Source organism: Tinamus guttatus, unplaced genomic scaffold (assembly GCF_059628265.1).
Source record: "Tinamus guttatus ecotype Peru unplaced genomic scaffold, ASM5962826v1 Tinamus_guttatus_pri_ptg000548l, whole genome shotgun sequence".
Taxonomy (NCBI): domain Eukaryota; kingdom Metazoa; phylum Chordata; class Aves; order Tinamiformes; family Tinamidae; genus Tinamus; species Tinamus guttatus.
Window position 1 is genome coordinate 77926 of NW_028289082.1, and position 24167 is coordinate 102092.

The 24167-nt window shown below is 42.1% G+C and overlaps 4 protein-coding genes across 7 annotated transcripts; 2 read left to right on the forward strand and 2 right to left on the reverse strand.

Annotated features, from left to right (window-relative positions):
- On the forward strand, nucleotides 1-6326 carry LOC148592575 (ostricacin-2-like). Of its 4 annotated transcripts, none has more exons than XM_088534358.1 (4): nucleotides 1-60; nucleotides 758-845; nucleotides 1095-1221; nucleotides 6073-6326. In XM_088534358.1, the coding sequence occupies exons 2-4, from the start codon at nucleotides 788-790 to the stop codon at nucleotides 6083-6085; spliced, it is 198 nt and encodes a 65-aa protein (XP_088390484.1). In that variant the 5' UTR covers nucleotides 1-60; nucleotides 758-787; the 3' UTR covers nucleotides 6086-6326. The 4 variants fall into 4 exon arrangements, 3 of the variants coding, with proteins under 3 accessions (XP_088390484.1, XP_088390485.1, XP_088390486.1); XM_088534359.1 differs by lacking the exon at nucleotides 6073-6326 and adding an exon at nucleotides 1758-2011; XM_088534360.1 differs by lacking the exon at nucleotides 6073-6326 and having other exon boundaries at nucleotides 1095-1225.
- Nucleotides 6327-8973: 2647 nt separating this feature from the next.
- On the reverse strand, nucleotides 8974-11082 carry LOC104567381 (antimicrobial peptide THP2). Its single transcript, XM_010214193.2, has 3 exons — nucleotides 10955-11082; nucleotides 9912-10032; nucleotides 8974-9209 (listed from the first exon to the last, which is right to left on the reverse strand). The coding sequence occupies exons 1-3, from the start codon at nucleotides 11010-11012 to the stop codon at nucleotides 9182-9184; spliced, it is 207 nt and encodes a 68-aa protein (XP_010212495.2). The 5' UTR covers nucleotides 11013-11082; the 3' UTR covers nucleotides 8974-9181.
- Nucleotides 11083-17972: 6890 nt separating this feature from the next.
- On the reverse strand, nucleotides 17973-18741 carry DEFB136 (defensin beta 136). Its single transcript, XM_088534363.1, has 3 exons — nucleotides 18710-18741; nucleotides 18282-18367; nucleotides 17973-18175 (listed from the first exon to the last, which is right to left on the reverse strand). The coding sequence occupies exons 2-3, from the start codon at nucleotides 18337-18339 to the stop codon at nucleotides 17973-17975; spliced, it is 261 nt and encodes an 86-aa protein (XP_088390489.1). The 5' UTR covers nucleotides 18340-18367; nucleotides 18710-18741.
- Nucleotides 18742-20523: 1782 nt separating this feature from the next.
- LOC104567379 (gallinacin-8-like) lies at nucleotides 20524-24064 on the forward strand. Its single transcript, XM_088534365.1, has 4 exons — nucleotides 20524-20585; nucleotides 21349-21430; nucleotides 23614-23701; nucleotides 23916-24064. Exons 1-4 carry the CDS (start codon nucleotides 20524-20526, stop codon nucleotides 24053-24055), a joined length of 372 nt encoding a protein of 123 aa, XP_088390491.1. The 3' UTR covers nucleotides 24056-24064.
- The last annotated feature ends 103 nt before the right edge of the window (nucleotides 24065-24167 follow it).

A 24167-nucleotide genomic window follows, 5' to 3' on the forward strand; every position in this document is an offset into this window, starting at 1 on the left:
TTGGGACTGACTGTTACCGTCTTGGGAAACACACTCTGAGCTAAGATCACTCCTGATCTGGTACGTACCTGTGGGGTCTCTTCCAGGTTGTCCGCCCATTCTGCCTCCCTCTTCAAGTCCCATCTGCCTGGGCACAACAAGCATGTCCTTTACATGACAGATGGTGGACGCACCTGAGCACAGAGAGAGGCCTGGTGGGAGTAAAAGCTTTGCTCATTTCTTGCCCCTAGTTCTACTCTAGGCATTGTCTTCAGTGTTGGCACAAGGGTCTTCTGCTATGCAATCCTTTGCTGCTTTGGCCTTTGGGGAAGGCGAGGCAGGGGGAGAAAGCAAATGCTCTAGCAATAGCCCCAAATCAGGTAGCTGTGTTGGAATTACATTGAAACTACAGGTTTCTATCCCTTGATTGTATCTATTTGGAAACATACTTAATACTCCTCAGAAGAAAAAATATCACACATAAGGCGTGAGGGAGTGAAGCTTCCAATGGAAGTGCCTGCCTGCATTTTTGAAATTTCTTTGGATGTTGCTTAGTCTGAAATTGCAATAGCCAGGCATGAGTTCTCCACTCTGCATTTTGGAGAAAGCATAAGGAAGATCTGTGAGAAAGACAATGAAACCAAAAACCAAAAAAGGCCTGTATATTGTCCAAATAACTGTTGCCAGGATGTTCATGAAGCTGTAATCCTCTAATCATCATTACTGTCTCCTCATGGGGTCCTTCATATCCTTGTTGCCTTGGTGTCTCCCTTTGCAGCCACGTGGAGCACGGGGCCGGCCATCAGCCATGCGGATCCTCTACCTTCTCTTCCCTTTCTTGCTCCTCTTGCTCCAGGGCACTGCAGGTAAGATGTGAAGAAGGCAGAAAAGGGCAAAATGAACCCCCATGATCTCCCACTGCTCTTCTTCACCGTCTGCCTCTGTTCTCACACACACTGACATGGCAACTTTTTTCTGAAGAGGTGGAGACTGTGGGTTTGATGCTGAGTCTGAGTGGGAGGCTAACATGACAGGGCACTGTTGATTCCTCTGCAATATACTGATTCTTTACAAAAATCCCATTCTGGATCACTTTCAATCATTTTGATTTGCAGGATCCTCTTCTGCACCACAAAATAAGAAGGAATGTCTTCGCACAAACGGCTATTGTGGATTTCTAAATTGCAAATTCCCTTTTGTTATCAAAGGAAAATGCTCAAGATTTTTCTTTTGCTGCAAAAAGTAAGTTTTAGAAACAAAAACGATGTTGCCATGCCGAGACAGAAATTGCTCTTTTTGTCGATAAACTCATGCGCCTGCTAAGGGCTTCCATGGAGATCTCAAGTGCCTTCCTGTTGTGAGGAAGAGCCCAGGACAGCACGAGAAATGGCAATGTGTGCTTGCAGATGACCCGTGTAGGGATGAAAGAGGCCAAAGTCAGGCAGCAATTTCCCACTCCCGTCAGTGCACCATGAGACCTGCACAGCGTTGGCAGAAGCTCGGCCATGGTGGCCAAGAGTGACAGGTCACCCTGGGGTGGTGTGAGGCACAGGCCCTTGCCGTGCTGGGGCCAGGCTGAGCCTTGGAGCTGAGGCTGCAGCTGCTTAGCAAAACACAGCTCTGAGTCATCTGCAATAAGCACTGGAACTTCCTTCTGGGCCACTTAGTGTTAGGTCCCCTTGCAGCGGTGTGGTAGTTAGGAGAGGTGGCTGGGAGAAAGGGGAATGTGAGGAAGGCTGTACAAGCTGGTGACACTACTGTCTGCTTTCTTTCTAAAGCGCGTGGGGTTGAGATTCTGGATCATCTGAGCAGCACGTGCCCCTTGCTTCTCAATCCTGCAAAGAGATCCTCAAGACCTCACCCTTTCCAGCTTCTGCAGTCTCCAAGTTGTGTGAAAATGGAAGGTGAAGCGCTGCCCCTGATGGGATGCAAGGACACTTGTGTGTGGGAGCAACCGCACCGAGGGCCTTGTGTCAGCTGAAAAGTATCTGCTTATCCCTGCTTCAATAAAGCTGTGTAGTTTAGTATTGCAGTTGGTGGAAGGTGCAGATGGTTGCTGGTGGGGCAGGAGGGTGGGTGAGGTTTTTGTGGTCCTCAAGTTGCCCAGAATGGCTCATCTCAGGGTTGCTCTTTCTTGACAGTGTGGTGGGGTGCGCTATGTCTTGCAATGCTTCCCAGGTGTTTGCATGTGGTGGGACAAAGCCACTCTGTTGATTCCCAGGACGGGGAGCTGTGTCATGCTCATTTTGGGCATGGACATTGGATCCTCGGTCATCAGCAGCGTGTGGTTTGTGCGGTGAGATGTTTGTCCTCCTTGGGCAGGCACCTACTGCAGCCCTTCCTGCTGTGAACCATAAAGACAGTTGTGTCTCTCCTCAATCCACAGCCCCACCACTGCCCGGCTTCGCTAGGGGAGGCTCCTTGACACCCAAGCTGCTCACCAGTATAAACCACCCTGGTTTTATAACCAGTATAAAATGTGGGGTGAGATATGTGCTTATTGCTGGGGCTACATCTTCCCCTGGTCAATGAAAAAGTGACCCATGTCCATGAGCCACAGGGCTGGTCCCTTATCCCTCCCTCCTGCAGTAGAAGCAGATGAGGTCCTTCCTTGGACCTCTTGCAATCTCCACTGCTCTCCTCATGCAACATGTCCTATGACCGCCCATAGCGGTGGCACAGCAGGCAAACTGGTGACGATGGCTTGGGATGAACCGTCTGGCATGGATAAAACATTTTTGCCTATCATAGAGAAGATCAGGAACCAGTTGTATCACCTGATAAGATGCTGTCCTCCTCCTCTCCTTTGGGCTACCCCTGAAGATGAAGGTACAGGCACATCCTGCAGATTGTACCCCTTCTCTGCCTTGAACATTACAAGGCAATTTGCATTTGTGCTAAGATAGCTAGGCACCTGACAGGCAAAGAAGCTCCTGAGTGACTCTGTGGTGCAGCTTCAGCTCTCAGTTCCCTTAACACATTAAAGACCAATTTGCATATTGACAGATTGCTGGCTTTACCCTCCCATTCACCAAAACATCCAGCCCCAAAGCATTTGTTTCCTCTTGTTTTTTTTTCTTGTCGGAGAATCCAAGGCATCATTTTCATATTCCTGACACCCCTGAGAGGAATTCAAGGGCCTTCAAGACCTAAGCCTTGTTTCATTCTACCTTGCAGAAGAGACATTTAGCGCTGCGGGTTACAGAAGCAACTTTGGGACATACACAACACAATTCCTGATCATTAGAAACTCTTCACAAACTGCTTCTGTACCACAAAGGAGAATGGAAAATTCCACTTCAAGACCAGCAAAAGTGCATGCCATTTTTCCAAATCAGACCCTATCTACTCCTCCTGATTAAATGGAAATTTTCTTTTTCCTTTTCCATAAGTGTCAAAATGTTACGACATTTGACACCCATGAGATGTGCATGGCAGACAGGTGCAATTGTCCATTTCCACAGCGCAAATCCCCTGCAGGGAACTGGGAAACAAGGGGACCACAAGTGGGCCCCCCAAATCCTCGAGAGGCCATTGCCAGTCAGGCACGCAGCACAGGCCCTTCCTGCCCTGCAAGAACTGCCACTTGTCTTAATGTCATGAAGGGAAAGAAACATGTTTCTATGGACTTGTTCCTATAACCATGCTATAATTATTCATATTTGTTTAAGAGCAGCTTATTCAGCTGAATCAGGCAGGCTGCATTTCTCATCCTTTCCTCATGTCCCTCTCTTTCTTTGAATAGCCACTAGTCAGATAGAGTCATGCTTGATATCCATGGCATGTCAGGTGAATAGAGTTCTTGTGGCAGATGTAGTTGTTCTTGCAATGTTAAGGAGTAGGAAAGTGCACAGTATTTTGCACGTTATCTTCACATCACATATTCCTTCACTATGTAATCTCACTGGAGAATAAAAAAAGGCTTTTTTTAGGAGGTGGAGGTAGGGAGGGAAGGGATTTGGTCACTCCTAGTGATTGCACCAGCCAACACTTTGGTGCATTGCAAACAGTTTGAATAAAACTGCCATAGTGGGTGCACCTGCGGTGCCACCACAGTGGGGTGTCACAAGACGTGTTGCATGAGGAGAGCAGTGGAGATTGCAACAGGTCTGAGGAGGCACCTCGCCCGCTCCCACTGCAGGAGGGAGGGAAAAGGGACCAGCCCACCAGCCCCTTGGCTCATGGACATGGGTCACTTTCTCATTGGCCAGAAGGAAGACGCGGCCCCGGGAATTCGCATCCCACCCGTCTGGAGGAGTATAAAACCAAGGTGTTGTGGGCAAAGCAGAGCTCCCTGAGCTGAAGGGTTTTCAGACACAAGCGACACACCGTCGGATTGGGACTGACTGTTTCCATCTTGGGAAACACACTCTGAGCTAAGATCACTCCTGATCTGGTACGTACCTGTGGGGTCTCTTCCAGGTTGTCCGCCCATTCTGCCTCCCTCTTCAAGTCCCATCTGCCTGGGCACAACAAGCATGTCCTTTACATGGCAGATGGTGGACGCACCTGAGCACAGAGAGAGGCCAGCTGGGAGTAAAAGCTTTGCTCGTTTCTTGCCCCTAGTTCTACTCTAGGCATTGTCTTCAGTGTTGGCACAAGGGTCTTCTGCTATGCAATCCTTTGCTGCTTTGGCCTTTGGGGAAGGCGAGGCAGGGGGAGAGAGCAAATGCTCTAGCAATAGCCCCAAATCAGGTAGCTGTGTTGGAATTACATTGAAACTACAGGTTTCTATCCCTTGATTGTATCTACTTGGAAACATACTTAATTCTCCTCAGAAGACAACATATCACACATAAGGCGTGAGGGAGTGAAGCTTCCAATGGAAGTGCCTGCCTGCATTTTTGAAATTTCTTTGGATGTTGCTTAGTTTGAAATTGCAATAGCCAGGCATGAGTTCTCCACTCTGCGTTTTGGAGAAAGCATAAGGAAGATCTGTGAGAAAGACAATGAAACCAAAAACCAAAAAAAGGCCTGTATATTGTCCAAATAACTGTTGCCAGGATGTTCATGAAGCTGTAATCCTCTAATCATCATTACTGTCTCCTCATGGGGTCCTTCATATCCTTGTTGCCTTGGTGTCTCCCTTTGCAGCCACGTGGAGCACGGGGCCGGCCATCAGCCATGCGGATCCTCTACCTTCTCTTCCCTTTCTTGCTCCTCTTGCTCCAGGGCACTGCAGGTAAGATGTGAAGAAGGCAGAAAAGGGCAAAATGAACCCCCATGATCTCCCACTGCTCTTCTTCACCGTCTGCCTCTGATCTCACACACACTGACATGGCAACTTTCTTCTGAAGAGGTGGAGACTCTGGGTTTAATGCTGAGACTGAGTGAGAGGCTAACATGACAGGGCACTGTTGATTCCTCTGCAATATACTGATTCTTTACAAAAATCCTATTGTGAATCACTTTCAATTGTTTTGATTTGCAGGATCCTCTTCTGCACCAAAAAATGAGAAGGAGTGTCTTCGCATAAAAGGCTTTTGTGGATTTCTAAATTGCAAATTCCCTTACATTGTCAAAGGGAAATGCTCAAGATTTTTCTTTTGCTGCAAAAGGTAAGTTTTAGAAACAAAAACGATGTTGCCATGCCGAGACAGAAATTGCTCTTTTTGCCTATAAACTCATGCGCCTGCTAAGGGCTTCCATGGAGATCTCAAGTGCCTTCCTGTTGTGAGGAAGAGCCCAGGGCAGGACAAGAAATGGCAATGTGTGCTTGCAGATGACCCATGTAGGGATGAAAGAAGCCAAAGTCAGGCAGCAATTTCCCACTCCCGTCAGTGCACCATGAGACCTGCACAGCGTTGGCAGAAGCTCGGCCATGGTGGCCAAGAGTGACAGGTCACCCTGGGGTGGTGTGAGGCACAGGCCCTTGCCATGCGGGGGCAGGCTGAGCCTTGGAGCTGAGGCTGCAGCTGCTTAGCAAAACACAGCTCTGAGTCATCTGCAGTAAGCACTGGAGCTTCCTTCTGGGCCACTTAGTGTTAGGTCTCCTTAGAGTTGTGTGGTAGTTAGGAGAGGTGGCTGGGAGAAAGGGGAATGTGAGGAAGACTTTACAAGCTGGTGACACTACCGTCTGCTTTCTTTCTAAAGCGTGTGGGGTTGAGACTCTGGATTGTCTGAGCAGCACTTGCCCCTTGCTTCTCAATCCTGCAAAGAGATCCTCAAGACCTCACCCTTTCTGGCTTCTGCAGTCTCCAAGTTGTGTGAAAATGGAAGGTGATGCACTGCTCCTGATGGGATGCAAGGGCACACGTGTGTGGGAGCAACCGCACCGAGGGCCTTGTGTCAGCTGGAAAGTATCTGCTTATCCCTGCTTCAATAAAGCCGTGTAGTTTGGTATTGCAGTTGGTGGAAGGTGCAAATGGTTGTTGGTGGGGCAGGAGGGTGGGTGAGGTTTTTGTGGTCCTCAAGTTGCCCAGAATGGCTCATCTCAGGGTTGCTCTTTCTCGACAGTGTGGTGGGGTGCTCTGTGTCTTGCAATGCTTCCCAGGTGTTTGTGTGTGGTGGGACAAAGCCACTCTCTGGTTCCCTCAGGTTTTTTTCCATGGAGCTAGAGAAGGTCCTCAGGAGTGGTCATCCTCAAGACCTGGTCACTCCAGGCTTTCTGTTACATCTTCACAGCCCAAGATACTGTGCCATAAAGCAGTGTGGAACTTCCTCAGGCAGGGGCAAGAGGGTAGATAAGTGGCTCAGTAATCACTAAGGCCACAGTGAATCAGCCTTTACAAGTCAGCCAAAGCCTGAGAGCATGGAAAATCCCTGTGCTGCTGCCTCTTTGTGCCCCAGGGCAGTCACCGTTTCTCCAGAATCCAAGCTCTCATCTTCTTCCTCAAGCATTATGATCATTCAGTATCCCATGAGTTCTGTATACAGAAAACCTTGATTTCCAGTTTCAGAAAAACTGCTTTTGATTTTACTATTGAAAGTCAAATATATTTTGTGCTGTTATTCTGCCCCCAGCCACTTCTTAATTTTCCCCTCCTTTCCAAGGCACTTTCAGCTGCCTTCTGCCCCAAGAAGCTCTGTCTTGTGCCCCAGATTCCTGGCAGAAAATAGGTGCACTGTCAGAGTTTTAAACAGATATAAAAAAACAGTTCTTCACCTAATATCCACAGATGCTTTTAGTAGCTCTTTGAGGTTTATAATAGGATTATACTATTTCCCCAAAAGTAGACATCCTCTATATTCTTAACAGAGTATATATTTAAAGAATTGCTTCTCTGGTGATATTGGAACCCTCAGCAGCTCCTCTGAGGTTCTCCCTCTCTGTGAGGGTGACACAGGGAATAAGGACTGAGTGCTCTCATAACATATCGCAGAATGGTTGAGGTTAAAAGAGACCTCTGGAGATCAGCTAGCCCAATCTCCCTGCGCAAGCAGGGACACCCGGAGCACGTGGCACAGGGTGGCATCCAGGCGGCTTTGGAAGATCTCCGGAGAAGGAAATTCCACAACCTCTCTGGACAACTTGTGCCGGTGCTTATAGCAAAGTTTTTCCTCAAATTCAGGGGGAACATATACAAACACAGTGCTTTTTAGTACTCCTGGGCTCTGCCTGTGAACAGGGAATGGGAGGAAAAAGGGCTCAGCACCAGGTCGGTGGGACTCGGCGCAAGGCCTGCAGGTTTGGGTCTGGGCAGCTGCTGGGAGGACTGTGGGATGCAGGAAGGGCAAGTGTGGAACAGCCGCAGGATCCTCTCTGCTATTTACTGCTTGACTAAAGTGCCCAGGGTGTTTATAGTGTGTGAAACTCTTCCTATTCCCCATGGAAGACAAAGCTGAGCTTCAACGAGTCCAAGGCTGTGCGGGATGGGGACACCATCCCAGCCTTGCTCAGGGAGCCGTGACAAGCCATGGTTCCCCAAGAGTCCTCAGACTTGTGGTTGTTTGTGTGTACATGAGCTGTCTGTGCATATGGGGGTGATCTCCCTTTCCCCAGAGCATGCGCCCTTTCCCCATGAGTCTTCCTTTCTGCTCCACACAGACGGGGGCTGTAAAAAGTTGTCTTTTTGCTAAACTGGAGTGCACCTGGTCACCTCCCTGGCTGTGCTTCTGTGCTGCTTCCAGGTGAGACCGGGTCACTGAGCCTCACAGAGTGGCTGTGCCCCAGGAAAGCAGCAATAGGAGCTGCTTGGACCAGCTCTCAGTGGCCCTGCAGGGTCTACAGAGCAGTGGGGAAGCAGCCAGGTGCCTGGAGCAGGTCTCAGCAGGGACCTGTGTCAGGTCCCCTGCTCCCGAGCAGCTTCTCCTGGGTATTACACGCATGGGAGGGGAACTGCTCAATGTAAAATTATCAGGGCATGATCAGGGTGACAGCAAATAACCACGTAGTGTTTATTTTTATTGTTCAAAGGAGTTGTGGAAGGACAGGTCTGACTCTGAGAATCACCTGCCCATACTACTGGTGTTTTTCATGAAATGTCTGACAAAATTCAGCTAATATTTACTGTATTTCTTCTGCAAGTAGTTATTTACAAGCTAACTGAATCTCAATCAACTTTGCTGTCCTTACTGGTATTTTAATTGTTATTTAGTATTTAGTAATAAGATCTTGTCTTATTTTACCCAGCAGGGTTAGAGATGCTTGTCTGTGCCATAATACAATGCAGATAACTTGCAGATTTTTTTTCTGTGCAGCAGCAGGGATTATTTTTTAATACCTATTTTCGATTTTATGTGATTTCCAATGTGCTCAAGTAGAGGACTTAACCTCTTATTTACTGAGTAATTATGATGTCCTAGAAAGATTTTGCTCACTTTAGCTAATTAATTAATTAGCACTTTTCATATTTGTGATTCTTTGGTGATTCTAAACTCTATTGAACTGAGTTGTGGAGACTGTATCTACTCATTACCTTGAAACTGCTTCTCACTGAGAGTGCTTTTTTGAGTGAGTGTGAGTGTTTTTTACTCCACGGATTTTGTATGTAAAAACCCAAGCAGAATCATTATCTCCCATACCCTGCAACAAACATCCATGTTTCAGCAATATGAATGCTAAGCAACATCAATTTATTCAAAAGCAGAAAAGCAGTATCTAATGCACTTGGATTTGCCAATGTTCATAAAGCTTTTTTTTTGTATGAAAGGACAGATGCTTGAGACTTTGTTGTATCCATATCCCATGGTTTTAGCAGCAAGGAGATTCAGAGAGAATTACTAGATTTAGAAGCAATTTTCAAAGCTCTTGAGTGGGCAGTCAATGATGATTTTCTACATCCCATGGCCTGCACAAAGAAATAAAAATCAGATCTTCATATTTGCATTCCTTGCCTGCTTTCAGTCCGTTTATGTTTTCCTGCTGAGTTTACACCCAGTGTCATCTGTAGCAGACTAGTAACTGACTGGAGTCACCTGGGCCGGGTCTTTGTACAGCACTTATCTGTGAGCAGAAGCAATGTTTTCATCCTGCTCCAGGCAGAGCAGGAAATTCAATCGGTATCCCTCAATATTGGGATGAATACATGCTCTCCTGAGTTAAAATTCAAGGCTATCTTTTGTAAGATACTTTTTACAACACTCAATTACACTTTCTGCATGCAACCAATTGCACTTAAGCTTGTGCTCACCCTGCAGTGTAACTAAATCCCTGGTCTGTTCCCCATATACCCAGCTCTTCAGCTCTGGAAATACCAAACCCAGATATTTTGGAGGCGCTATTAAGGGGTCAAGCAGAACTGAGCGCAGGGCTAATATGTCCATTCATACCTTGCCCTTCTTGCCAGGGCATTTCATGGGGCACATCTCAGGAAGAAGAGTGCTGTAGAGCTCTGCTCACAACCTCCTCCAGTGCTTGCCCATCCTCACGCTATAAGAGTTTTTTCTTATACTCAGTCCGAACATTAAATTACAGCTTGGGGATGAGGACCTGAGCAGAATATATTTGCCTGCTCATGCTGCTGGTGAATCTTGATGAACCCTGTACTCACCACTTGCAGCAAGAGCGGAACCCAAAGCAAGATCCAACTTTAACCAAGTGGACAGGACATGATCCCCAATGACAGGTTCCTTTCCTACAGAAAAACATGTCCCGCCGGGGTGAAGACAGTCCTGCAACCAGAATCATTTGTCAATATTTATGATCACTTGCTATGCAGCTGCACCATAGAAGGCTATAGCTCAGAGCATGGTTTTCTCTCACTCGTCCAAATAAAAGGCAAGGGACTAGCTCCACCACCAACCTCCCTAAGGATTGTCACTCTGATGGGATGTCACCAAGTAGATCTCCATCTTGCAGAAGTGGAATCCTTTGGTTGCCCTATATGTAATTGAGGTACTTTCACAGAATTATCCTTCCCTACATCCCAAGCATCATGCTCATGCACACTCATTTTTACATGGACTCTTGTGCTCCAACGACAGTATTTTTTTTTCCCCAGGAAAGAAATCAGACTCATAAATGTCTAGGTGGTCAACAGGTGTCTACGCTGTTGAAAGATCGTTGTAATTACGTCAAACCCAAGCTCTATGGTCATGCAGACAGAATGCCTGGCCTTGAAATAGAGGTGGGGAATGATGCAGCCAACAGGCAAAGGCTGTTTACAACATGATTCAAAGTCTGTGTGCTTTGAGAATAAGGGTCATATCCTCAGAGGCTCTAATCTACGGTTTTTATTTAATAATGCATGGCCAGACTTCATTTTTACCCGCATATTTGCTTTTGAGTAGGCTACTACCCAAAGCACATGGCCAGCAGACACAAGCTTGGGAGGCTAATGCTCGAGGTTGTACATGATCTCCATAGAAAAATATCAACAGGGTGGAATGTTTTTTTTTTCAGCAGTCTCCATCTTTGAAAGGATTTCCACAGGGGAAAAAAAAGAACAGCAGAAGCACTGAGCTGACTGTTTTATTAACCCCTGCTCAGTTTCTACTACCTTAAACCATTAGCAAGTAAAATGTTCCAGGGAGCTTAACCTGAGGATCACAGAAACTTCCCCCTCAAAATCCCTTTGCTCTCTTTCCACCTTACCTGGAGAAATCTGGATGGCCAAGAAGAGAAAAGAAAAGAGTAGGTAAAGGATCCTCATCACTGAAGATCAACTGTATCACTGGAAGGAAGAGGACCAAGAAAGGCATATGAGTGATAGTCCTTGGTATCAGAGCTGTGTAAATATAATATTAAGCAAAATATACTACTTATTACGCACAAAGCATGATGACTACCATGAGAGCATTCGTGAAGGAAATATATATTTGTGTGTGTGTGTGTATATAAAATATAGATATGATATGATATGATATGTATATATGTCAGGGGTGACATGCTTTTCGGATATACGATTAACAAATTATCTTAATTGTCTGATTGCTCAGTTTTTCTCTCTTCCATTTTTCAAATAGTCTTTCAACAAATAATAGAGAGCATTATTTTTAGTTAGGTGTTTTATGTGACAAAAAACGAAGCTAAGAAAAATGAGATATAAAAACCATTATACGATCAAAGTTATAAACTTCAGGAAAAAGAAATGAAAAAATGCTCATTTTGGAATGTTAAAGTTTATCAAGAAATATCAGCTAAAATGAACTTGCTCAAAATCTTCAGTCTTCATATATAAGCAACGGTTCTTGAGTGGAAGCATACAACCAAATATCTCACAATTGATCTTGGAAATGAAATCTGAAAAGTAAACATTTATTGCCTCACTGAAAAAGTCAATGTTTAATGCAACTACTGTCAGCAAAAGGGGATAATGTAGCCTAAAAGGGGACTTATGGATAAAGGAGCAGTAGTTAATGCAGTATATCTTGGCTTTAGTGAATCTTCTACTTTGTTGCATTTGTTTTTCTTTCTGCAAGGCAGTAATTTCAATTGTAATGAAATATTATATTTCTGCAGTGAAGTGTTTGGTGGCTCATAGAGCCATGAAATTAGTGCTAAAATCCTTGTAAATTAGGGTTAGAAGTTTATACAATCTTTTATACTTCTGAAAATATCAAGATAAACAAGAAGACAAAGTTAACTCCATTCTGAAAATGTAATAAAGCTCTTAAACTCAATATGAAACTTCCTCTAATTTCCTGCAAGACACCATTAATTTCTCTACATGACAAACCTCTTTGCTTTCTAAGTTTACCTGAAAAAGTTGTTTTTTTTTTTCCTAGGACTTAGTAAAATATAGTATTTTTACCATATTCTAGGTGTTGGTACTTTTATGAACCACTTACTCAACCTGTGTAATTTCTAGACAACTTAGATTCAATTTACTAACCTATGGATTCAGGTCAGCAATGTAGAGAGAGTTTCCTGAGGATAAAGGAAAAAAAAAAAAAGGCAAACAAACAACATCACACATTAAAAGAAAGACTGAAAAGAAGTGAGACATTACCAGGTATTAGGTGATCCCAAAAGCCAAAATAAGACCTGTTCTTGTTCGCTTCCCTCCAGAGGGCTTTGATGGTGAGACCTAGACCCTCTCTTATAAACTATTTGGTATGGGGAGTGCAACTGCTTTCTTTTGACAGCGAGCACATTTTAGCCAATCAAAAAGTGACCTAAGTGTTGGTGTCTTTTGATCCAACCAGAATCACATTATTTCTTTTTTTTCCAATAAAAATGCAAGGCTTCTTGTTGGACCTGTTGCAACTTTTCTTCTGGAAAATCCCAGGTGCTTCATGCAATACCTCTTGTGACACTCCAGTTTGTGTAAGATACGTTAGGCCACTGTTGGTGTGTGTCAAACATCTTGGCACATTTTTTGAGCTGCTTCTGGTTAGGAGCAACATAAACCTACTGCAATACAAACCGTGTGCATGCTTTGCATTCTCAGCTACTTTATTTTCTGTTCTATAGGTAGAGAATATAGCACAGAATGGACATGCAAAGCTAAAACAAAGCTCCATTGATCTTGCATCCTGTCATGGTGAGGAAAGAGTATAAAATGTCCAGAAACAGGGTGGGATGTATAGTGGTTGTGTTCCTTGTATGCCCCTCAAGCTAACAGAAGACGTAGCAGTCTAGGGAAGCTCAGTGCCAGAAACTGCCTCAGTATCTTCGGGTTGCAGAGCTTCCAACTGAGCAGTTCTCCATGACTCCAGCTAACCTTGTTGTACTTCTGGCCTTCACAAGACTCTCATTTGTTCATTCCACAATAAACGCAAGTAGGATTTGCATCCACGGATATACTCGAATTCAACTAGGCAAAGCCATGAGAAACCTGGTCTGACTTTTAAATTGTCTCCTTTGGGGGGACAGCTAGGCCAGATGACCTTTCCTGCATCCATCCCAGCCTTCGTTGTTTTATATATTTTTTTTCCAATGGAAAAATCTAATCCAAATTAAACCTCTAAATCTATATGGTGATGATGTGAAGAGCCTCCACACAGTCTCTAATATCTACTGATCTTCTACCTACTGATCTTTCATTTCATGAAGTTATTTGCTGACATAATCATATACAGTAAGTATGCAAAGACACCACCACTATTTTTGTTCATATTTTAGCTTGCATCTCACTTAAGTCAGCAAACTTTTGTTTATTCATCATTTTAATGCATGACTCCTGAATTACATCGTAAGAATATATGATATTTCTGGTATTTTGAATGACAAAGGTTTTTCTACTTTTCATGTGAAGTAATGATGGCTTTAATTAACCAAAATCTTTCTGCAAGTGGCATCATGGCCTACAGTTCATTTAGCCTCAAAACCCAACTGAAATATTTCAGTTTCTTACTGGCCTCTTAATTTAGCTACTGATAAAATATTTTTTTTTCTTCGTTTAATAACAAATTCTTAAGTATGCATCATTTCTGATCAGAATCAGGTATACACACACATATTTATATGTATATATATATGCAAATGCCTAGGAATATTTTCCCTTAAATTTATTCCATTATGTCTGAGGTAGCTTTTGCTTTCTTTTTATATTTGAAAATTATCTGTTTTTGCAGTATAAAAAAAGTTATAGTTCAATATCCTGTCTGTTGACTTCTAGTCATAAAGCAGAAAATGGAGGAGAAAAAATGACATAAGTTGTAATTACTTCATAGCTTGCAAAGACTTTGTGGTTAATTGGCCTTCTGACTGTTATCATTGCTCAATCTGATTCCTCGGGGAAGAACAGAGGCAAAATTGATATTTATTATGCCCAAGGTCCTATGCCCAAGTTAGTTATATCAAGGACATGGTCTTAATTCTTGGCGTTCTTGACAATTCTATTTATAAATATCATGTGGTCACCACCATCATTACCATGAAGCTGGATAGAAACAGACACATTGGTCCAAAATGGGTGTTCCCTATGCAGTTAGTGTGCAGACCCCAATACCAGTAGCAGAAAGGAGAACAGCATCTTCCATGATGCTGTAAGAGAGAAGGAAAGAACAGACCTCATGATCCTTGAGAAGAGAATAACTTTAGGATGTATCCTCATCCAACCATATAAGCTCTAAGCAGACTTGGACAAGATCTTGGGGAAAGAGATGGCATGAAGGAGCAGGGCAGGATGTCCTGGGAAAGAAGGACTTGCATTATTTCTGGGGGTAGCAGAACAATAGGAAGAGCAGGATTACAGGGAAGTGAAGGGTAGGGATGGAGATGTTTTCTAACGGTCAAGAGAAAGATACAGCTCTTGGCTTTATATAGATTTCTGCTCGTGGATTTTGGGGAGAGAAACCTTTCCATCCCTGACTGCAGGATGGAGGCAGAATGGAGGATTTCATCCCTGTTCTTATGAGGAGGAGAGAGAGTCAAATCAGTTTTGTACAGCTAGAGAGACACATCAGTGTTTTGCCCTTACAATCTGAACTATTCGGTGCTTTTTGCACCTAGACTTGACTAATGCCTGGAGCATGGTAGTACCAGCTACACATTCTTTGCTCTGGGGAATCTGAGTAGGAAATCATGTGGGATCCAGTTCAGCTAAGATGGGCATCGCCTCACAAATGTTTGGCTTCTTGTGTTAAGTAAGTAATCCTCCTTTCCCAAAATACCTTCTAATTTCTTCCTATATCCAATGCAGAGAGGGAAAGATCCTTCATGAAGAATTTTAGAGTGTTTAATAAGGTATTTCTATTATTCTCTTCTCTTATTGAACTTAGGTACCTGTAGAAGAAGATCCCCTTTATCCCTTATCTTCACTGAAAGGTACAAGAATTCACTGCTCATGACAAACTCCTCCATCCATTTCAGATCTAGGTCACCCACCCCTCTTTGGAGGAAAGGAGGTACTATGGTCTTTTTTTTTTTACATAATACTGTGGTTCTTAGACCACAAGAATTGGGAGAGAGGCCATTGGCATGGCCTGAGGTGTGTGGGGCACACTCTTCAGAGTGTCATGAAGAGCAATGGCTTTCAGTCCTTTTGATCGTGATCATAATGATCATAATGATCATCAGGCAGCTATGACAAGGTCATGTTCCAGAGAGGAAGGAAGTAGGGGCTCTTTATCTAGCCCATCTGTTCAGGCATTTAAGTGTGAAAGGAAGGCTGTGCTCCTAAGAGTGTTTTTTTTTTTTTTTTCTCAAAACAACAGAGATCAGGGAGGTCTTCTAGCAGTGTCATTTAAATAATATTTAAAATGCTTCTATATCAAATATCTGTCTGGTGTTCCATTCCTCACTTCAAGAGGGTGATTTGTTCTTTGCAATAAAAAATCCAATTATCTTAGTCATTATATTCAGGCATAGCCAGAAGATTGGGACAAACCAAGAGCTGAGCTGTTATATTTTGCCAAAGACCAGATGTTTTTGTATGCTCCAAAGAGGAGTTAGATTGATCAATAGTGACAGTTGGTTGCCTAGTTAACCACAGGCTGTTCCTCAGTCATGCAGTAACTTCATTGTTAACCTCAGAATTCTAGTTATAAATCATAACTGATGCACAGGAGATCAGGGTATTTTGATACCACTGCAGGCTGTGTAATATAGAAATTTAGACTTCATTAGATCAGAGAGAGATGTACAGCTCTAGCGGATTTTTAAGACTGACAAATTAGATCAAACAAAAGGACGATTGCTAGTGTTTAGATGAAGTTCTATCTATGTAAGGAATTTGTGAGGGATATATTGTATTATAATTAAAAAAAAACACTTTAGTTCCACCTACAGATCATGTCAGCCAGTAATGAATGGATATATTTTCAAAAACTTTAAGCAATGTATAAGAAGTGTCTAATCAATTTTATAGCTTTAATCATTGTGTAGTTATCTAGACTAATCAAGGAGAATGATAGCATGAGATCAGAAGTTGCATGTATATGGCTTAGAATCTCTTTTGCATAAGCCATGTTAGCCCAAGATTTCTTAAAGAAAGGATATCTATAAGCTGAAATATACCTTCTAGAGACAAATGACAGGAGTCATCTCACCAAACTGTGATGTCCAAAAGGTAAGTACCAAAGTTAAACTGTTTTTATTGCCCTTCCTTTATAGCTAATGAAAAGAAACAGTTCATCCAATTTTTTTTAACTGGAGAACAAGCATTTGCAATAAAAATTCAGGAAATGATGCAGAAGTAGCAGGAATAAAATATGAGAAAACTGCAAACGTTGCACTACAAGATGCACTACAGCATTGCTTGCAAACTGAAGAGCATTAATGGTAAAACCATTCATCCCATAGAGCACTACAAATGTGAGCTGTGGTTTTAATAGAGCCTGCATAGTTTTATATGTGTTGACACCTTCCTAACCCACCCAACAAGTTATTAGGAAACAAATCCATTTCAATTTTGTCATGCTATTTGAACATATATAGTTCGGTACATATTCTGCAACTGTTCCTAGGAAGATAATGTGCAAATCTCTTTATTGCACACCTCTAGCTTGTGGAAATGCGTATACTGGTCTCCCTTTTTGTACTCCATTTCTAGTTTGTTTCAGTATTGAGGCTCTGAGGCCACCTAAAAGATTCTTGGTGATCACTTGTGTAAGGTGTCCTCACCAGAGAAACCTCTTGGATGACTCCAGGGTCTTCTGAGGGGAGCTTGCTATTTTCTATGTAGTTACACTACATTGGCAGGAAAAAAAAAATAGAGACAAAAAAACAGGGATATCGTCCCTGACATCTCAGTCAAAACTACCAAAATACCTTCAAAAAGCATCCTGGAAACTAGCAGGATGTGTGCCTACTGGGCACAAACACCCGTAAAATCAACGGAGAGGTTGGTTTGCAAAGAAAAACCAGACCTTCTTGATGCTAACAGGAAACTTTGGCTAGAGGAAGCAGACCTAGAGAAGGAAGTAAGGACCATGACTGCTTTCCAAACAGGGAAGATTTGGAGATTTAGGGAGATTTATAGATTCAGTCTACAAGTGCCTGGATTGCTGATGATGCTTGTGAATTTTTTTTATTTATTTTTCTTTTCACTCCTGTGTTTTTGATCTGATGAAAAGAAAATCCTCTCCTAAAATGGATGAGGACTTAGTCCCTGGGAAAGGTACTATGGTCATTGCAAAAGAGATACAGGAACATGGCTGCCAATAATCTCCCCTTTTCCTCAAGATGCAGCTGGGAAAATGTGAAGAAATATCTGGATCTGAAAGCAACCTGCCCAACTTTGTGCTACTGCTTGTGGTGCAAGCAGTGCTAGCAAACATCCCTTCGTTCCCTAGAAAACACACCCAAGATTCAGCCATATGAATGCCATGATAATTGGTTTTATTAAAGGGAAGAAAGAAATAATTTCTGTGGTACTGTCTCTCTCTCTCTCTTTTTTTTTTTCTTCCAGATACTGATGCTTGTTTCTTTGCAAGGGAATTTCTCAAGAGTCTTCCACTGCAGCAGGAACCAGTACCACCAGGAGCAATGAGACCAGGATGATTCAAAAGCAATTCAATAGATGCAGAAATTATTACCAGATGCAGAAAGTGTTACCATCCCCTGCATGACAAAAAAAAAAGAGAGTCTTAGATTATCCACCAGTACATTTTCCATGGTGATGTTCTCTTTCGGGATCTTTCTGCTTGGGATGGGAAAGCCCCCTAAAGACCTGCTGTACCAGCAGAAAGAGCACCATAGAAGTGAGAAGGGACGATGCTGTCCCTCAAAGAAGCTGATCCAGAAAGAAGATAAAGGAGGACAACAATAAATGCCAAAGTGTTTCCTGTATTTCTACATACCTTCTGCAGCAAGAATAGCCATTACTGCATATTCCAATCCAATAATACGGCCGTCGACATATCCCTGGAACGCAGAATCCATTTTGCGATTTGCAAGTATTTACAGCGCTAGGAATGAAGTGCTGCCCTGCACAGTGCAAAAAGAAGGGTGATTTGATGTAAAAATAATCAAAAGTGATTGCAGTGAGGAATTTCATTCTCTCATTTCTCTCCCTCTGTCCCTCACTCCTTACCTGCAACTCCTTGGAGCACCAGGAAGAGGGCAACCAGGAGCAGATACAGGATCCTCATAGCTGTGAGTGAGTTGTGGATTCCTTGTCTGTAATGAGCAGAGACCCCAAGGCCAAAACATGCTGAATGGAGGGTCCCCCCCTTACTGGGAGATAAGGATCATCTTAAAACATGCCTTGACCGAAATTATACATGTTAAAATAAAATTAATCCCCTCCAATCCGGTAGGTCAGCAAACACAGCTCCTACCTGCAAATTTGGCATACAACCCACAGGTACAGACTGACTATACTCTCTGCAGTAGGAGATGGAAGGGGTTAATAAAAGACAGAATACCTGTTAGGCGTAATGAATACCTGTTAGGATTAAAGAAAGAATAAAGAGTGTATAAAAAGGACAGGTTCTGTCCAGAACAAGAACACAGAGTTACCAGAGCAGGAGTTGCAGGATCGCCTTTGCTGTCTCTTCTCCAGCAGGTGCCCCAAGCCCAAACACTCCCCTTCTTTATATAGCACTTTGGGAAGGACGCCAGAGCAGTCTAGAGCTGATGAAAAAACCTTTTCCGCTCAAATTTGTCCTGCACCTTAGTGCTCTGCAATAAGAAAGGAGGCTCTTCTTTGAGTCGACTTTCACCACAAATCTCCTGATATTTGTGCAATCCCTCTTGTACCATCCTAGGCTGTGCAAGAATACGTTAGACCACAAAGTTATGTAAAATACCTGGGAAATGCAATGCCTGCTGCGTAGATCCTCCAGGCTCCTTATTCCATGTTCCATATGCAGCCTGTCTAATTTGCAGCCATAACGTGTCTGTTCATAACATTTTGTCCATTAAGTCTAATCTTCGGGATGACTTTTTCCATGACTATGCACACACTACATTCTATACACAATTACAATGTATATACATCTTTATTACAAAATTTTATGATTTATCGCATTTGCAACTCTCTTGCTTCATCCCTGGATTATTCATTTTTTCCCTGTTTTGGTGTCCTTTCTGATATTGGTTTGTATTTAATCTTTCTCAGACCACCCAAACTTTTGTAGAATAACCATCACTGCTGCTGACCTCACACATATTTCCCACATTCTCTAAGAGAGAGAAGCAGGTTATTAAGAACAAATTTCTGTTCTAGTTTGAAACAGCAGTCAGAAGTCAGGCATTCTCTATATATGTGTGTGCATATTTGTATATATGTATTATACATTAATAAGTGTATACACAGACATTCACAGGCTATGTATTTACTTCAAAGGTTGTCAAGATTTTGTGCCTAGTTTAGCCACGAATGTTTCTGCTCTTGCTCCTATTTCACAAGTGCTTTGGCATTGTGAAAAAGAAAAAGAAAGAAAAAGAAAAAGAAAAAGAAAAAGAAAAAGGAAAAGGAAAAGGAAAAGAAAAAGAAAAAGAAAAAGAAAAAGAAAAAGAAAAAGAAAAAGAAAAAGAAAAAGAAAAAGAAAAAGAAAAAGAAAAAGAGAAAAAGAAAAAGAAAAAGGAAAAGAAAAAGAAAAAGAAAAAGGAAAAGAAAAAGAAAAAGGAAAAAAGACAAAAATCTCTAATGTTGATTTAATTAGAAGTATATTTGAAGTTGATTTTATTAGCAGTTAGAATTAGTTAGTAGTAGTTCTACTCCTATAGAAGTAGTTTATTAGAAGTATTAGAAGTAGAATGAAGGATTTGGTGCAGATTTCCCAGCTCACTGTGTCCACTACTGAGAAAACTTTCTCTCTAGGTTTGCTTCCCTGCCTGGGACAGCAAGAATGATTCTTTCTCCCTCTTCCTCCATCCCTATCCTGACCAGATACCTGGTCTATGTCTCTTGATGAGCTCTTGCCAGCTGATCCTTGACACTTGGAGCTGTTTTGGAGCCTTTTCTGGGCCCTAATCCTGACTCTGTGGAGTCCTCTATTTGGCTTTACTATGCCTGTGTAGAGACTGTGTCATAATACAAATAGAAGTGCTACAGAATAAATTGGAGTAGAGGTTCTCATGAGACAAGGAGAAGCAAACATATTCCTTATGATAACTTTACAGACCTGTATTAGTAGGAAAGGGTAAATGCTGTGGGGATGTCCTGCTTGCTGAATTCCCGGTTCACGAGCGCACCGCGCTGTGGTTGCAGATGTGCATGCAGCTGTGTGCAGGGTCATTGGATAACTCCCTTGAGAAAGAGAGCACTCTGAAGTCACTAACCAGTGAATCCATCTCCAAACGGGCACTGGGGAAGCAGAGTTCAGCACATGAGTGCCTGCTGCATGGTTCAGGAACGGCATTGGAGATCTGCCTTCATCACCGTCTTCCCGTAGTGACTGCTGCTGCAGCTTATAGTCTTTCTGGTTTGTAAAATGAGTAGTAGGATCACAAAAACAGGCAGGATCATAAATCTTGCCCTAGAGCAGGGAGCCAGGGCAGAGTAACCTGGGAGGTACTCCACACTTGGGCAAAGAACAAGGCTGGAGCACTTTGCTTCTCTTTGTGGGACTGGATGATGCTGAGAAATCTCCGTGCTGGGTGTATCTTCCATTTCTCAGCTTTACACCAAGTGCTCTGAACTGGAAGGCAGCTCAGATGTCCACCTCTGGGTTATGCAATCCCTGTTTCTGATCTCAGCTGTGTACATTCCTTGTAGGACACAAAGTCTGTTTTTGTGATATAATCCATGAAGCACAGATAAATATTACTACTGCTCAGCTGAAATGGCATTTAGTTTCTGCCCTCTGCCTCCCAGACAAACACGTTTTTGCACATATTTCCATGTCTTGGAAAGCAGAAGGCAAGCCCTCTATTCCATCCTTTTTCATGGAAGAGGTGCAGCACTGTTACCACACTGGGAGAGAGCAGGGAACAGCTCTCAGCATTGCTGAAGAAAACACCAGGTGGCAATCGTGATTTCTAGGCGGGTTCTTGCCAAGTCAGTTCTGGACCAGTTTCCATAGGGCTGTCCAAGGACAGTGGAATGACAGTAGGACTCTTCCCTGGCCAAATTTTGTGCTTCTTTTGCAAACCATGGACTTGCCATGAGGATACCTGTCAGGCAATTGTACCAGAGGTTCTTTTGAGCATAGGACACTGGAGGACAAGGATGGCAAAGAGCAGGTGAAGGATCCTCCTGGCTTGAAGTTGGCTGGGGACTCCCTGTCATCAGAAGTAAGTTTCAGCAGGAAAGAAATGATATTCAGACTCATAAGGTTTAATTCAGATGCACTCACATGTATATTTTGGTGTGAAGGTGCTAGGAGGACTGTAGAGAAATGAGAGAGTAAGCACTATCATTATTATATAAAGCAGGGTGTGTAATTTTAAAACAGCAATCACATAAATTATTATCCTGGCTATTGCTGATTAAAGCACAGTCTAGAATATTCTTTCCTAGTCATATGTTCTTTAGCTTAAACAAAATGCAAAGCCATTTAGAAAAGCCAGCCTTTATTTCTTTTATAATACTTACAGATTATGAACATTTACATACACAGATATACAAAAATATTAGTATGCCTGAGTGTGTTCTCAGTTTAAAAGATGTCTCCCTGTTTGGATGTCCTTTTCAGGACTTGCCTAATGGTCCATCTTCCAATTGTCTACATTTTTTTCAGGTGAAACAGACCCCAAAAGCTCATTTCAGAGCTCTGTATTTCTAAGAACCTATTTATGTGTTTAATATTAATATTTATTTTAATATAATAGCTTATTAATATTGTTTAATATTAATAAACAATGTTTATTTCTGTTTGCTTACGTAAAGAAATGCTCTTGCTTTCTGTGAAGAATATGTGGATGTTGCCTCAATTACGTAGCAGCATGATTAAAAATTGTCTCTGAGTAGTTAAAGCTCCCATTTGGATTTTTCCCATCATGACATCACTTGAGCTTTTTTTTTTTTTTCCCTCAACCTTCAATGTCTCTTGCACAAACCAGTGTGGCGCAACACTTTTTTCAGACATGCCGGATCATTTTCCAGAGAGAAAGGTGAGGGAGTTCATGAGCGGTCCCTGTTGCTCGTTGCCTGCTGGGAAGAGACAATTTGGTAATCGTGGTGAGAAGTTCGTGTCACTTAGTGACACAGCGGTCTGTGGCAGCTTTATCAAGATGGGAATGTATAAAAGCAGTTGTTTGGGGCAAGACAGCACTTGGAGAAGCTGAGCAGATCCCAGAGCAGAACCAGGTAGGATGGACCGGCCACTGCAATCACTTTCCACCTTCCTTTTACCAATGCCTGAGGTTCACTAGGGTGAGCTGAAGACCCTGGTGATGTGAAGTCCTTTTCACATCACATTATTAAGGAGCAAAACACAAATCTTTCCTTTTTTGGGGCAGACTTATAATTTTAGAATTTAATGAAATCCTCATAGACGATTAAAATATATAATATTATTTATATATTCTAGTGTTTAAATATTTTAGTATCATATTTGGCTGAATATTATAGTCAATAACGGTGATTTTTTACGAATATATTGCATTAGTTAGTGCTATTTGTAACAGTAAATTGGACTTTGTAGCAAGAAATATCCCCAGACTTTCACTTGGCGTATGTTACATAAGAGGTACAGAGAAAATTAATAGATAGCTATTTAGCTTTACTGTAAAATCTTCCTAGCGATTTTGTACTGGCTTTTAAAGTAGAAAAATGACTATTATTATTTAAATAATTAGGATTTTACATTTATTATCAGAGTGATTAGAATTCAATAAATCATTATCTAACGATATCTGGAATAAAGCAGAAAAAATAAATAAAAGGGACATTTTAATAATTAACCAGTTTGCCTTTTTTGTTGTAATTTGAAAGCAACTTAGATGAATTTCAAAGGACCTTATCTTACTGAACAGGTTCAAATAAAAATGAATAAATGTCCCAATGCTAGAATTGATCATTTTGTTCACATATCAGTGTTACTTGGAAGTTAAAAAATAGACCTTGTTTAAACAGGCTTGTTTGCATTTTAATACATGACTAGCTGCTAAAGGAGATTAATTATATTTCTTACTTTTTTATTAGTTATAACATCTTGAGTATATGGTGGTTCAAAATAGGAATCTATGTTGAAGCTAGTGTAGGCTGCCAATCACTAATCACAATCACTTCATTATTTTTACTTTTATAGATATGAAATATATTTTTTATCTTCTGAAACGTGCCTTCAAATACATTTTTTCCATTTGATATACTGTTTCAATTGATGTATTTTTTAAAAAAAATACTGTACTGCATAAATTACAGTTTCTAATTTTAATACATTTCAGCTGATATGTCATAAATAAATAGTGTTTGGACCAGGTAATAACACATGCAGGCTAAATCCATGACATGTCTTTTTTTCTCTTGTCAGCTGTTATATTTTGTGACACTGAATTTGGATATGAAGATTTCCTATCTTTTCTTTGCTGTTCTCTTCTTAGTGCTCCAAAGCACTTTAGGTAAGAACTACATAAAAACTAAAGAAAAAAAAAAAAGAAGTTGATGAGGGGAAATTTTGTATATTCACAGAAGTTGGTATTATGACTTTTCTGAGCTCTTTTTCTAAATAACTCCATTACCTGAAAAGGTTGCAGCAGGAATTTTGCACAGGAATAGACCTGAGGCAGTGGTATGTCAAGCAAAAATGAACAAAACCTCATCTTCTCCATGCAGGTTTTATGCGTGCACCTAATAATGAGATGCAGTGCAAAAACGCTGGGGGCTTTTGCTTCATGGATCGCTGTCCTTCTGACATGAGGCTCTTTGGACGTTGCCAGCAAAAAAGACCTTGCTGTATGACTATGGTGAGTTGAGGAATCACTGAAGATGAAGTGTTTCCCGGGAAAACCTGTTCATTACATACATCCAGTCTATCCATTAGATGCAAAGTACCTCTAGTGCAAGCCAGCAAGGGAGCAGAGTTGT